At 41.9% G+C, this 14385-nt stretch overlaps 2 protein-coding genes and 1 long non-coding RNA gene across 4 annotated transcripts; 2 read left to right on the forward strand and 1 right to left on the reverse strand.

Moving 5' to 3' along the window:
* Nucleotides 1–173: 173 nt before the first annotated feature.
* On the forward strand, nt 174–1380 carry LOC121049833. 2 transcript variants are annotated; one of them, XR_005801431.1, is made up of 4 exons: nt 174–314; nt 402–810; nt 915–1032; nt 1179–1380. It is a non-coding gene; the product is annotated as an uncharacterized LOC121049833 (long non-coding RNA). The 2 variants fall into 2 exon arrangements; XR_005801430.1 differs by having other exon boundaries at nt 402–1032.
* A 570-nt stretch (nt 1381–1950) lies between these two features.
* LOC121049832 (probable LRR receptor-like serine/threonine-protein kinase At4g29180) lies at nt 1951–2844 on the forward strand. The gene is made up of 2 exons (XM_040508055.1): nt 1951–2532; nt 2705–2844. Exons 1-2 carry the CDS (start codon nt 2099–2101, stop codon nt 2721–2723), a joined length of 453 nt encoding a protein of 150 aa, XP_040363989.1. The 5' UTR covers nt 1951–2098; the 3' UTR covers nt 2724–2844.
* A 242-nt stretch (nt 2845–3086) lies between these two features.
* LOC112170315 lies at nt 3087–5505 on the reverse strand. Its single transcript, XM_024307565.2, has one exon. The coding sequence runs from the start codon at nt 5414–5416 to the stop codon at nt 3332–3334; it is 2085 nt and encodes a 694-aa protein (XP_024163333.1). The 5' UTR covers nt 5417–5505; the 3' UTR covers nt 3087–3331.
* Nucleotides 5506–14385: the final 8880 nt, after the last annotated feature.

The raw sequence follows: 14385 nt of genomic DNA on the forward strand, positions 1-14385 counted from the left end.
AACATAAAAGAAAAGGTCCATCTCCACCTAAAATCAGTCCAGATGATAGGAACAGGAAAACAACCCACAAAAGAACCAGAGAAGTACAGAGTACAAACTCCACTCACATCTCCGTCGCCGGGGACAAGGGAGGCCGTCATTTCTTAGAACCAAGGTTAGGGATGGTGGTGGCTGGTCAGCCCATCGCAGTGGACCCACCGTCCCATTGGCAAGCGATGCCGCACAATGCGCAGCCATGTTCGCTTCACGGGGAACCCAGTCCCATTTGCACTCCTCAAAACCAGTTGCTAGCTTTCGAATGCGTATCAGTATTGGTAGGTTTTCCAATTCTTTCCCCGACCTAATTCTTTTAGATCCAATACTACCTCTTTAGCATCTGATTCAAAATGAACCTTCCTCAGGTTCAGTGAATTGGCCAGGGAGATACCATGGAGAAGAGCAGATGCTTCCGCTTCCGCAACTGATCCACAGGTGGCTTTAGTGGCAGATCCACTAATACACATCCCAGTTGAGTCTCTCACCACTACTCCCAACCCTGCCATAGAAGGTGGTCTCCAGGCAGCATCACAATTTATTTTAACAACATCATGAGGAGGGGTTACCCAATGCGTCTGGGTACGCACTTCCCGATTAGTAGCTGCAAACGGGATTGGCACTCCCATCTCTAGATTGGGTATCATCATTGCTGCATGGAAATCTGAAGCCAGGGATACCGCAGAGGAGATGGCCAAGTGTGGTGATAAGGGCTTGGATTGATACACAAACAGGCATCTGGCCTTCCATATGGCCCAGCATATGAAACTCATCAAAGTAAGTACTCTGTTCCGATTGCAATCATTGTGATGTGTTCTTGCTGTCTTTAGGAACCAAACATCCAAAGTTGTCAATTTTTGTTTATCCACACGTAATCCTAGAGGAGAGCCAAACCAAACCCCCTCCACCCATGGGCAAAGGAACATGAAAGAAAAGAAAAGAGTTGAACATGTAAGAACAGAAAAACAAGAATTAGCCAATGCATGACTTGCTTGTCAGGTAATAAATACAGTAGAATATACAAAATTTACATATATATAGCTTCAACTGCCTTGACAGTTAACATTAATGGTACCATGGCTACACATTGTTTTGGTGTTTTGGGTGTGGCTGACCTTCAACATTGCTCCTTTCATTTCTGGCAGAGGTCTTAATCATCATGACCACAAAAGGAAGCTTGCTTCGATGAATCCTGGTACATACATGACTAGAACTCCAGTTAATTCTTTGGTGTAGTTCAGTTTTGGTGGTGTTAAGTTATCTTAGGTCATGATATTTATAAGAGCAAGTCCACCCGTTGAGCTTGACATGTCAAGACTATTCACTGCTTTTTTGCCTTGTATTTCCACTATTCTTGACTACGAAAGTGACAATTCTTGACATTTTGTGAACAGTATCTGACCTGCCAACCTCAATAGTGAAAATACAAGGCAAAAAAGCAGTGAATAGTCTTGACCGGTCAAGCTCAACGGGTGGACCTGCTCTTACACTTTTTCTGTACAAACTTTCAGGGTTTCACAAGCATTGATTGTGGAGCAACTGTGGAGAATCCAAATGAATCCAACATACATGATCAGACAGATACAAGGTTTCACTGTTATCTTCAGAGTTCATCTATCCATGTCTTAACATGGAGCTGAGGAGCTTAAGATATTTCCCACAAGGACAAGAAAATTAATTGTTACTGATAAAGTAATATACGGTTCACATCCAAAACCAATTGACAATTTTCAAGCCATACACGTGGACAACTTGGGTGACGTGGAGCCCGTGTGGCAGTTAGGCATGCACACGTGGGTAACCCGGGGTTCACATCCAGAACCAATTAGCAATGGATGGAGTGGCCCAAACCCTGCTAAACCTATAGACAATGTCCCATTTTTCGCATGTGGGATGTATATATATTCTCAATACGCCCCCGCACGTGTGGCGAATTTTCAAGTCATACAAGTGGACAACTTGGGTGACGTGGAGCCCGTGTGGCCGTTAGACATGCACACGTGGGTAACCTGGCTCTGATACCATAATAAAGTAATCTGAAGTTTACATCTAAAACCAATTGACAATGGATGGAGTGACCCAAACCCTTATAAAACCATATGCAAGGTCCCATTTTTCCCATGTGGGATGTATATATAATCTCAACAGCTACACCTTGGAACCTGATGAAGGCAAAATGAACAACTATCTGATCAGAGCTGTGTTCATGTGTGGAAACTATGACTGCAAGGATCAAAAACCAGTATTTGAACTTTATCTTGGTGTTAATCCGTGGATAACAGTGAAAGATGCATATGTGGTCTATGAGATTATACATGGTCCCTTGATAGATATTATACAAGTGTGCCTTGTGAACAATAATACTGGAGTACCATACATTTCAGCATCGGAACTTGGGAATATGGACAATATTATTTACCAAATTGGTGCTGGAGCAGCTGGAGCATCTTTCGCCTTGATTTCAAGAATCAGCCTTGGTGGCTCCAATACGACAATCGGGTAATTCAAACCTTTTAGATGCCAACTGATGTATGAGTTCAATTGTTCATAATTGAGCCAATTTCTTTCCAATATCTTTTTTTTTTCCGTTAGTCTTGAGTTGAACTTGTAACCTTTTATCTTTGTTTACCTCGGAAGAAATTTACTAGCTAGTAGCAAACTTGATCTGCAGGATTGGACTATCTGCATAATTGTTGCAAGAAACCTATTAAATGGGAATATGCAAGCCGAGATAGGCGATTTGGGCTCTGCAAAGTTTTCACAACTGAAAATGAAGCTCTCATATCTACTGATGCAAAGTGTACTCATAGTTAGCTGGAAATTCATTGTTGTTGTTTTTTTTTTTTTTTTGGGGCACAGATATCACAGTACTGGGAAGCTCGGTAGAAAATGTGATGTCTATAGATTTTGGGGTTGTTCTGTTAACTAGCCTTCCAGCAATAATAAAAGGCGCTCCACCCCTACAGATTTGCAATTGGGTCACTCCTTATGTTGAAAGAAAAGAAATTGAGAATATAGTTGACCCAAGATTGCAAAGCTACAACATAACAATCTGCCTGGAAATTTGCAATGGCTTATTTACCTTCACTTGCAGTACAGAGGCCCTATGTCTAAGAGCCATATAGAGGTTTGTATTTTAACCCTACACAAGAAAGAAGAACTAAGAGATTGCACCTAAGATGCTAGAAATCGATGGCATATAGCATTTATCCCCACACTTATATATGTACATCCATGACATAACATTATATATGTACATTGCAGTAGTACACAAAATAGATTAAACTAGTATAGAGAACTATGCACCACATTGAGGCTTGCTTAAGAGCCAAGGAACAGCCCCAACACCACCATGGCTAGGAAAATCACTGAGGCAGTGCAAATCATCAAAGCTGCAGCTAGGCCTATCAATAGGCCACTCTACATCCGACGGCCTGATGAAGCTGGGGACCCACACCGGTGTTCCATCCTCAAACGAATTCTGTGTCAACCTCGTAACATCAGAGCCGTCCAATTTCACAGTAAAAATCTCACCGTACGGCTGGTAATGATGCGGATTTGAGATGGGCTCAGCTGATATGCCCCCATAATCCGAAGTGAAAACCAAGCTCTTCCCATCCGGGCTGAACCACGGGTGGTTAGTCCGTCCACCCGACCCGCTTTGGATCACTTTCCTCAACCCGGTTCCATTCGGGTGGATCACGTACAACTCGAAGCTCCCGCTACCCGGGTTCTCCCGGTCCGACGCGAACGCGATCCAGTCGCCGTCCGGCGACCAGTTACACATCGTGTCCGTCCATGGACCCTCCGTCAGTCTCTGGAGCCCAAGTGTCTCACCTTCCTCGGCGTCCATTATGTACAGGTTTTTGTGACCCGACAGACCCGACCGGAAGACGATCCGTTTTCCGTCGGGCGAGGGTGAAGGGAAGGCGTTGTTCTTCCCGTTTGTGGTCAACTTCTTGAAAGCGATTTGGTCAACGTCGATGGAGATGATATCAACCTCAGCGCTCTCCGGTGCAAATTCCGGTCCGGCACCGGTGTATATGACGCCCTTGCGAACCGGGTCCCAGGTGGTCGAGAAAGCTTTTCCAGGGTAGACCTGTCGCCGGTTCGAACCGTCGCGGTTCACCACGTAGATACCCGGTAAGTTCGCGAAGGCGATACGGTCACCTGCGGGTGAAAACGAAGGGAACGTACCGTCGATTCTGAGCACGGACAGGTTCGGAATTGAGCTGTGGATATTCTGAAGAAAAAGCTTCGGGCTTTTCTTCCCGTTCGCGTTGCCTCTGCACTTGTGGTACCCGACCCGACTCGAATCGGGGGAGATGAACGGGTTGTAGTGGTGGGTACGCGGCGCGACGAGCCGAGTCAGCTCCTTGAACTCGCCCTTCACCAAGTCGAACAGCTCCACGTGGCGGAAGCTCGTCGTGGGTCTTCTGGTAGCCACGGCGATGAAGTCGTGGTTCCCCGGTGACGTGGCCGGTGTGAACGCGTGGAGACCCGGCGGCGTAACTCGCTCCACCACCACTGACTCGGTAGAAATCGGCCCCCCTCTCGGTAAAATCGCCCGATAAATACTCCACCACTGGTCTTCTCCTCTTCTGTGAAAGTAAATCGTTGACTCGTCAACCCAACTCGGCCAGCCGCCGTGTTCAACCACCTTGACTCGGCGAGTCCCGTCCCGAGTCAAGAACACGTAGATGTCTGTACTGAGCTCCTCGACGTCGCCGTCCCAACCTTTCGGCCCATACGACGCCGCCGCCGTCCAAACCCCAGACGGCGACACCGCGGGGCTGAAGTCCGCGACGCCGTAAGGAGTCAGCCTCCGGGTCAAACCGGAGTTCAACTCGGTCGAGTAAACCGCAGCGGAACTCGTCCTGGGCACGCCGGAGTCCTCGTGAGTGGACACGTATACCAAATACTCCCCTGTCAAACTGGGCTTGTCTTTCATCGAAACCCCGTCCAATCCCAGCAGAGGGACCTGAACCCGGTCCACGACTTCAAGGGCGGACCTTTTCCTGATGCTCGACGGAGAATCGAAGTAAACGGCGTCGTAGTAGATGTTGGAAAAGCCGTTTCTCTCGGTGACGTAGATGATCTGGAGAGAGGGGTCGGGTCGGGTGGGGGATCGGATTCGGGTTTGGTTGGGAAAGAAAGTGGAGGAGGGGAAGTGGCCGTTGAAGTTGACGGACTGGGCATCTGTGATTCGGGTCTCGGTGGTTGGGTGCGGTGGGTGACCGATCGGGAGGGTGAAGATGTCGAAATAGTAATCTAATCTGCCGTTGGTGGTGAAGACGATGCTGGAAGGGCCATGATCCGCCGCTAAACAGAAACTAAGCACCAGCAAATGGAGCAACAAATACAGAATTGAATTGGGTTTCATGTTGGCTTTGATTTTGATTCTTTGTGTGGAGCTCAGTGAGTGAGTGGTTGCGTTGGGTGAGTAAAATCCTCCGTATAATTTGAGGTGGAGGAGATTAATGATAACGTGATGAGTTTAGGATAGAACTTGCCGCGTGGCATATTCTGGGAAAAGATCATTGTTCCTGTGGGGACACTCTGATGGTGATTTTGTAACAGATACGCAACCATAGATAAACTTAAGGGAAAATTACTATTCACACCCTATTCTCTGGATGTGTCGACAGTTTAGTCCCTAAGGGAAAATTACTATTCACACCCTATTCTCTGGATGTGTCGACAGTTTAGTCCCTAACATTTTAATTTTAACAGATAACTCCCCAAACATTCAAATTTCACACAATTTGGTCCAAAATGACCATTTTATCCCTCACTTCCTTTTTTTTTTTTTTTTTTATATATATATATATTTCTTCTCTCTCTCTTTTTGTTATTTTTTTTGCTTTTCTCTCGGCTCAAAACGAGAGCTCTGCTCTCCCCTCTCTCTCTCTCTCTCTTTCTCTCTTCTCGCCAACTCACCTGAGCCTCCCTCGTCGTCTCGCCGCCAATCCGACCATTCCACCCTCCATTTCCATCGAATTTCATCAAATTAAGAGCCTTTAACGAAAACCCACCTCCAAACTCACCACCATTATATATCTAATCCCCGATCCGGGTCGGACTCCATGTCATCCATGAGATGAAACAAAGCCCACGACGAGGAGGAAGACCGACCCGGGTACCTAGAAGCCCGCTGCTTCTCAGCACGGTACCGCTTGCGGAGCTTCTTCATCTTATGACGGCACTGCAACGCGGTCTTGGGCGGCAAGGATGGAGCCGCGGAAGCCTTGGCGGCGGCGACGTGGTCCTTGAAGATAAAGGAGAGCATGCAGAGAGAGAGATGAGAGACAGACATCTGGCTTCTGCAAACAGAGAGAAAAGAGGATTCAGTTTGATCTGTTTGGTTTTGCAGGTAAGACTTGATTTCGATTTCGATTTATGAATTCATGGATGAATTATCAACTGAATTAGATTTGGAGCGAGAAGGGAAGTTGATTATGTGGAATTGGGGATTTGAGGGTTGGCCCGATGAATCCGGGTCAGGAAGAACAAGCGCGAAGTTCAACAAGCGAAGAGGTCTTGGCTCAGTCCTAGCAGGAATTTCTTGATGGGTCGCCCAATCCTGTGGTTATGGAGAAAATGGTATATGCTGTTTTTGATTTCTTGCTCTATCTGTCTTAATTTGTGATTTTTTTTCCTCTGGGTTTAGTAATTTAGGGATTTTGGGATTGTTTGATCGTGGGTTGTTGTTTTTGCATTTGATTTTGGTTGTGGGATTTAATTTTTGTGACTGGCTTTCAGTTGCTGAAGGAATGGGGGAAGTGAAAGGGGTGACATGTAGTGCGAGTTGGTGGTGTTGAAATTGTTGCAATATTATCTTATTTGGCTAGTGCTGAATGATGCATGCTATGTTAGCTTGAAGGTGAACTGTGATTTTGATCTCAATGAATGTAGTTGAAACTGGAAGTACAGGGGAGTGCAGCAGAGACCAGGGAGAAAATGGGCGGCGGAGATTTGTGACCAGCGTCGCGTGGTTCGGGTTTGGCTCGGGACGTTCCAGACGGAGGAGGAGGCAGCCAGGGCTTATGACATAGAGGCGATCAAGTTCCGAGGAGAGAGAGCAGAGCCGTCTTTCTGAGCCGAGAGAGAGAGTGAGAGAGAAGCAAAAAAATAAAAAAGAGAGAGAAGAATTATATATAAAAAAAAAGGAACTGAGGGGTAAAATGGTCATTTTGGACCAAATTGTGTGAAATTTGAATGTTTGGGGAGTTATCTGTTAAAATTAAAATGTTAGGGACTAAACTGTCGACGCACCCAAAGTACAGGGGGGGCCTAGTAATTTCCCCTAAACTTAATAAGAGCAAAAGGAAATATGAACGTACAAAAAACCTTGACGAAGAAATGAATAAATGGGAAGTTATATACGAGGATGAACTTCAACCGGCACGAATGATCAAAGCAATTCTACGATCAGAAACGATTACAATGGCCAATTTATAGCATAATAGAGATAATTCTTTTAACAAAATAACCACACGGTGGGTGAGGACTGTTTTTGTAAAAATTGGGTCATATTTGCAAACAATTTTTTATGCAGAGAAATGAGAGATTAGGATTCCAAATCAGAAATTAATAACGAATCGGAGCCCAAATTTAATGATTAAAAAGTAAATATTGAAAATTTGCATGGGTCCAAGCAGAGAAGAACGCACCTCACACAGTGGCGGATTTAGAAAAAAATTTAAGGTAAGGCAAGACAATGGCAGGTTGAAGGAAAAGGAGAAGGGAGAAAAATTAGAGGGAAGCTATAGATTTTGGAGGCAATTGTAAAGATTTTGGAGGGAATTGTCAAGAGTTTGTCCTGGTTTTTGCCCTATTTCTGTCATTTTCACATACCTTGCCTATACCAAACCTGTGTAAACTCAAAAATCCAGTCTAGACAAGTGCCTAAGCTGGCCTCTATATGAATCCTCTAGTGACCTCACACGTGTGAGCAAAATAAACTAGGGTGTCTTACAGGAGGCGGCATCGGTTCTAGGTGACTATTGTTGCGCTTCCTGACATTGTGGGAGATCAATCTCGTGGGTTGCGGTGGTTGCGGTTCGCTCCCGGTGCCTGTGGGAGTTTACAGAGGCTGTGAGTGGTTCGCTACAGTTCCCGGACCGTGCTGAATCAGGGTAATCAAAATTGGGTAGGGTGACTTATTCTGTAAGGGAGAACTTTTTTTTTTTTTTTTTTTGGATCAAATAAGAACTTCATTAATAATGAACTGCTTACAACGAGTTTTGGGCGACATCTCTTACTCAGAAATGGCCACTAGACTTCCCACTGGAAACCTATATACTGACTCTAAACTTGCACTGCAACTATATGACAAAGACAACAAGCGTAGGAGCAATAAATCCTTGACATCTCACCTCTCGTCCAGCCAGTAAGAACTCTAAAACTAGACAACTCACTTCATTACACCAACGAGGACATATGTGTTTTTACTCAAAATATAGCGGTTTACCTATATGATAATATTGCGGTAACATTAGTAAATGAGTTCAAAAATCAATAATAACTAGTTGCACCTGAAGTAGTTACTACATGTAAAACAAAGGTTATCTATTTTTACATTAATATATTATTGTGGTTGTCCTAAAATACATGTAAAAGAATTATAATTGGTTAAGGAAACTACTAATGATATAATTAACTAGTAATGAAGACTATTTAACTAACAATAATTTGGTAAGCCTAGGTGAGAAGGTTTTTTTTATTTAAAAGTAAAATACATAATTGTCAATTGTGTAATTGTCAATCGATAATCAAACATGAATTGGTTAATCATATAATTAATTACTAATAAAAAGCAATTAACTAATAGTTTGAAGAGGATAAGGGGTAAATCGGTTACCAAATTTTAAATGTTTTGGACCATTGAATATATTGCTAATCTAATGGTCCAAAATATTCAACAAAATGAGTGTATGCGAAACACCCAGATACTTAAGAAAATTCCAAAAATAAGAATGGTACAAGAATTCAGTTGAGAATTTGATTGATGAAATAGTAAGTATAGACAAGAAAGAAACAAAAATATAATACAGCAAAAAAAAAACATCACACCTTTTGCAATTCACTTGCTTGGTGCAAATTAAGAGAGAGAGAGAAAAAAAAAAAAAGGTTATAGAATACAAAGTGGGATTGTCAACCCCAATATATAGAGATAAAGCCGTCAAAATCCTAATGACTTAAGAATACTTATTTATTATTATTTTGACTTTCTTCTCTTATTTTATTGCTTCTTTCTCGGCGGCGGTGCGAGCTATGGGTGGCGAAGGTTCTGCAATGGTGGCACAGGCTCACAGTGCTGGTGGCTTGAAAGTTTTGGGACTTTGTTGCGGGGTGTCCACAGCAATTTCCATGACTTGGGCTTTTTGGACCTTATTTTGGTTTATGGGATGTTAGACTGGAATTTGGGCCCAAAAGGCATTTAAAAGTTTTTTCTTTTGTCTAGTTAAAGGAGACTAATGGTGGACGGTCATCTTCTTTTGTCTAGGAAAAAATGATACTTGTTTGCTCCAACAGATTCCCTATAACTATTCCCATTATAGGGATAGTGAGGAAAGAGAAAACAAAATTCCCTAAATTTACAGCAATCTCCAAAATTTTAAGGAAGAATTATGAAGGTTTTAGAGATTGTTATAAAATAGGGAATATGTTGGAGTGAGAAAAAAAATTGCTTAAAGGTTTGATTTTTGCTTCCATATAATACAAAAATTATAGAGAATCTGTTAGAGCTGCTCTAAGTATATTATACATACAATTGATTTGGGGGATCCAGTAGCAGCACATATACATAATGTCATTAGTTTAATTAATAAAATACATAAATTATATATATCTATGAAAAAGCTTTAGGGGTTAGGACCCCGTCAGGCTAAATGACGATTCCACACCTTACTTCAACAAGTAAGAATTGTTCTAATTCTGCAAACATGTATCATAAATACAATAAAGTTAACAAGATCCCTCCAATTCACTTGGGTGCGGAGGAGGGGTCTCAGAGGCAATGTGGAGATGTGTTTGGACAGGTGTTTGGCGAATCATGCTTGGGATCAGTTTGTTTGTTGTATCTTGCCTCGTATATGTTCTGATCATAATCCCCTTTTAATGTCTTTTTCTAAATCTTTTGGGGCACCCATAGCCTCTTTAGATTTCGTAAAATGTGGTTGGAGAATAAGGATTTCCACAGATTTGTGAGACAATGTTGGAACTCTTCTCAGACTTATGGTTGTCATTTAACCATCTTGCAGCACAAATTGTGAGTCTTACGCAAAGCTCATCGTAAATGGAACTGGGAGGTTTTTGGAGATGTAGGTTGAGGCTGATTTTGTTAACTTAGCAGCTCTTTAAAATGATATAGCTATTTCTGGGGGTTCAGAATCTGATTTTGCATTAGAAAGAGAGTTGCAGGCTAATTTATCAGAGTCTTTGCGAATTCAAGGGATCTTTCGGAAAGAAAAGTCAAGAGCACGTTGGTCGGCTGAGGGGGACAGAAACACTAACTTCTTTCATGCTATGTGTAAAGTTCATTGGGCTACGTCTTCAATTCACTTACTTCGTGATGGTGATCAGATTTATGATGACCATATTTCCATTCAAGATCATATTGTTGGTTACTACACAAATCTATTTGCTCGTATGAATTTTTCTAGCGACACCGGACTTATTTCTCTAGTCATTCCTACCTTAATTGGTTACTGATGAGGAAAACGATATTCTTACTAAAGCTCCTACAGAGGAGGAAATTTTGTCCGGCGGTAAAATTAATGGACCCATCCAGTGCTCCAGGTCCAAATGGTTTCAATGGGCAGTTCTTTATCTCTTGTTGGGACATTGTGGCGCAAGAAGTGATTGCCGGAGTTCAATATTTTTTCAGGTTTGGTACACTATCAAATTCATTTAATTCAATTTCGATCATTCTCATCCCTAAAGTGAACCATGCAGATTCAATTACTCAATACCGTCCAATTGCCTTAGCAAATTTTGTCTTCAAGATAATCTCAAAAATTTTATCTTTAAGACTAGCAGGTATCGCTTCACGAATCATATCTTCCCAACAACATGGTTTTGTTCAAGCGCGGAATATTTCATATTGTATCTTGGCCGCTTCTGAATGCTTTAACATACTTGACAATAAGTGCTTCGGTGGGAGTGTTTCTATCAAGGTTGACATCACTAAAGCATTTGACACTCTTTCTTGGGATTTTCTGCTAAATTTGCTTTAAGGCGTTTGGTTTCAATCAGATTTTTATTGTCTGGGTGCAAGCAATTCTTGAATCGGCGAAGTTATCTTTGTTAGTCAATGGAAGGTCTGTAGGTTACTTTTCATGTGGAAGGGGTGTTCACCAAGGAGATCCGCTTTCTCCATTACTTTTTTGCTTAGCCGAAGAAGTTCTTAGTCGAGGTATCACTGACTTGGTTAATCGAAGGAAGCTTCATACTATTTCCTCTCCATGTGGTATTCAAGCTCCCTCACATGTACTTTTTACAGATGATATTATTATTTTTTGTCGTGGTGATCGTAGGAGCTTGGGGGTGATAATGTCTTATTTGGAGGAGTATAGTATGAATTCTGGTCAGATTGTTCACAAGGTTAAGTCAAGAGTTTTCATTAGCAAGCATCTTCAGTAGCGAAGGCATGCCATTGTATCAAAGCTGGGTATTTCTCAAGGGACTGCCCCGTTTAATTATTGGGTGTACCTATTTTTTGAGGTAAACCACGTGCCACTCATTTTAGATCTATTACGGACAAAGTCCGCATGAGATTTTCTAGTTGGAAAGGTTCTATGTTGTCCATGGCGGGTCGTTTGCAATTAATTAAATCGGTTATATCTAGTATGCTGGTTTACAGTTTTCAAATATATGAATGGCCCGTTTCTTTGCTTCGGAGGATGGAGACTTGGTGTCGAAACTTTTTATGGTCAGGTTTCATTGATAGGAGAGGTATGCCTTTGGTAGCATGGAAGGTGTGTTGCTCATCTTATGACGAAGGAGGGTTGGGTCTTAAGCAATTAACTATGTGGAATTGCTCTTTTCTTCTGAAAAAGGCTTGGGAGGTTTTCTCTAGTTCCTCTGAGGGTTGTGGTTTCATTCGCTCCAGGTTTTGGAGAAATGATCAACCTCGAAGCTCTTACGCTACTTTTTCAATTTGGCCAGGTATAAAAAAAAGGGAAAATGATTATTTACCCAATTTTAGTTTAAAAATTGCCCATTTACCCAAACACTCTAAGAGATTGCCCACTTACCCAAACACAGAGATTATTTCCCTAATACCCAATTAAGTATTTTTTAATTCCTTTTTATTTATTTTTGGGACAATTTTTCCCTCTCTTTCTTTGTCACTTAGAGAGAGAAGTCATCGGAGACCTTGTCGGACTCCCGTGACCAGTGGCCGACCGAAGACTCATGTGCCCGGACTCCGACGACCAGAATCTTGCAACCGGAGACCAAATCCCGTATCCGGCTACCGGACCGGTGACCGGTTTCCGACGGCCAATTTTATTGCCCCCTAATAATACTCAGTAATCACATTATTGTCCCCCAATAATCATATTATTATCCCCCCCCCCCCCCCAATAAAAAAGTTATTGCCCCTCAATAACAAGTTTATTGAGAATCAATAATTAGTGAAAAATGAAGATGTTTTTAATTTTGAAAGTTTTAGGAGGTTTATCCAAATAAATAATCATATGGGTTAATTCATGTTTACCCAGAAATCACATGTATTGTGCCCACTTGCACCAACAAGTTTGTATTGTGCCCATTTACACAAATCTTAGGGAAAAAGACCTATAGGGATAGTCTTTTCTAAACTAGTGCCTAATATGTCCTATGCTGACTTTTAGGTTTAACCTTTGCTTTTCTTTAGAAAAAATGTTCATACTTTTGAGAAAAACAAAACTAGCCTTCAACATGCCCAATTTTCACCTAACAGCTCCCTGCCTAACGGTTACTTTAACAGGCGGAATCACTGCTGCTTGCTTCGCTCTTAAGCTGAGTTCATTTTTTCTTAGGAAAAGAAAGTCTAAGCCTAAAAATAGTACAAGAATAAGGCAGAAACTTTTATAAACATTTAAAATATCAAAATATCGAACTAAAATTTAAAACATTCTTGACAAGGTGGATGAGCAATCTGGAATTATTTATTCAAACATAATTTACAGACTGAAATTCAGAGCCTCATTCTCAGGTAAATAGCTAAGAAGCTGTTTAGCTATCCATAAGAATGATTACAGATACTTACTTGTAATGAAAGCACGCTACTTCACACTAGATAGGAAGGAAAGAGCACACTGCTACTATAGCTTTCTTACTTCTTGAGATAATTTTGATTCTTCTCAATTTTCTAATCTAGAACTCATCTAGAGGTTTTTTTGAATGCCTTCCTAAAGAAGCTAAAGCTCCTTATATAAGGAGCGGAACTCAAACTACAATTCAAAACAACAAAATGTACAGAACGACTCCGTGATTTCCTGCTTTCTTGAGTGCTCATGCTGGTGGAGGTCGGATGGGGAAAAGCAGATTCCTCTAGGTGAAATGTTTTTCATCTTACTTTTCTGAAAAACAAAAGTAGCTTTTAGGAAAAATCCAAAAGTACTTTCGATGCTTTCTACACCTACTGTTTCACATGTTCTCATCTGTTTCTGAATTGTGACCAAGGACAAACGAGTCGTTGTCTGCCTGGGCCATTCGATCAGTTGTTGCATTGTCTTCGACATCTGTATCAACATATATCTTGTAGTGGTTGTCTGTTTCAAGCTTTTCAACCCACTGTAAGCATGCAATTGTCGAGTCTATCTCCTTTCTTGTGAGAGATAGGAAGAGGTCACTGCTGACTACGTCAGGGTGATCGTACGCAGTGATAATTGTCTTTTCTCCTGCTACCAGGAAAGTATTCTTGGTATCTTCAGAGATGATCTTCTTGATGTATTCCAATGACATGGCCTTCATCCATGAAATGCTTGAGTTTGGCTGGCCATTGTAAGCAACACAGGCGGGCTGAAGGTATCTTTTTTGAATGAGCCTCACATAATGATACGGAGAAATGTATACAACTTCACCGTTTGTTTTCTGAATCCATTCTGGTGGGGTGAATCTGAACTTCAGTCTCAGCATACAGTCATTTTTTCTGACATTCTTGACTATGTTGACGATTATAGGGGCAGTCCCTTGAGATCATTATTCGTTTTAGTCCATAGATTATGGACAAAACCATTTTCAACAAGCCAAAGCTTGTGTTCTTGAGGATGTTCACTCTGAATATTGAATAAGTATCTTCCAACATAAGGTCCAGCAATAATGAAGAGAGTTGGAGGAATACATGCCTCAGAATTATGC

This window comes from Rosa chinensis, chromosome 6 (assembly GCF_002994745.2).
Source record: "Rosa chinensis cultivar Old Blush chromosome 6, RchiOBHm-V2, whole genome shotgun sequence".
NCBI classification, from domain to species: domain Eukaryota; kingdom Viridiplantae; phylum Streptophyta; class Magnoliopsida; order Rosales; family Rosaceae; genus Rosa; species Rosa chinensis.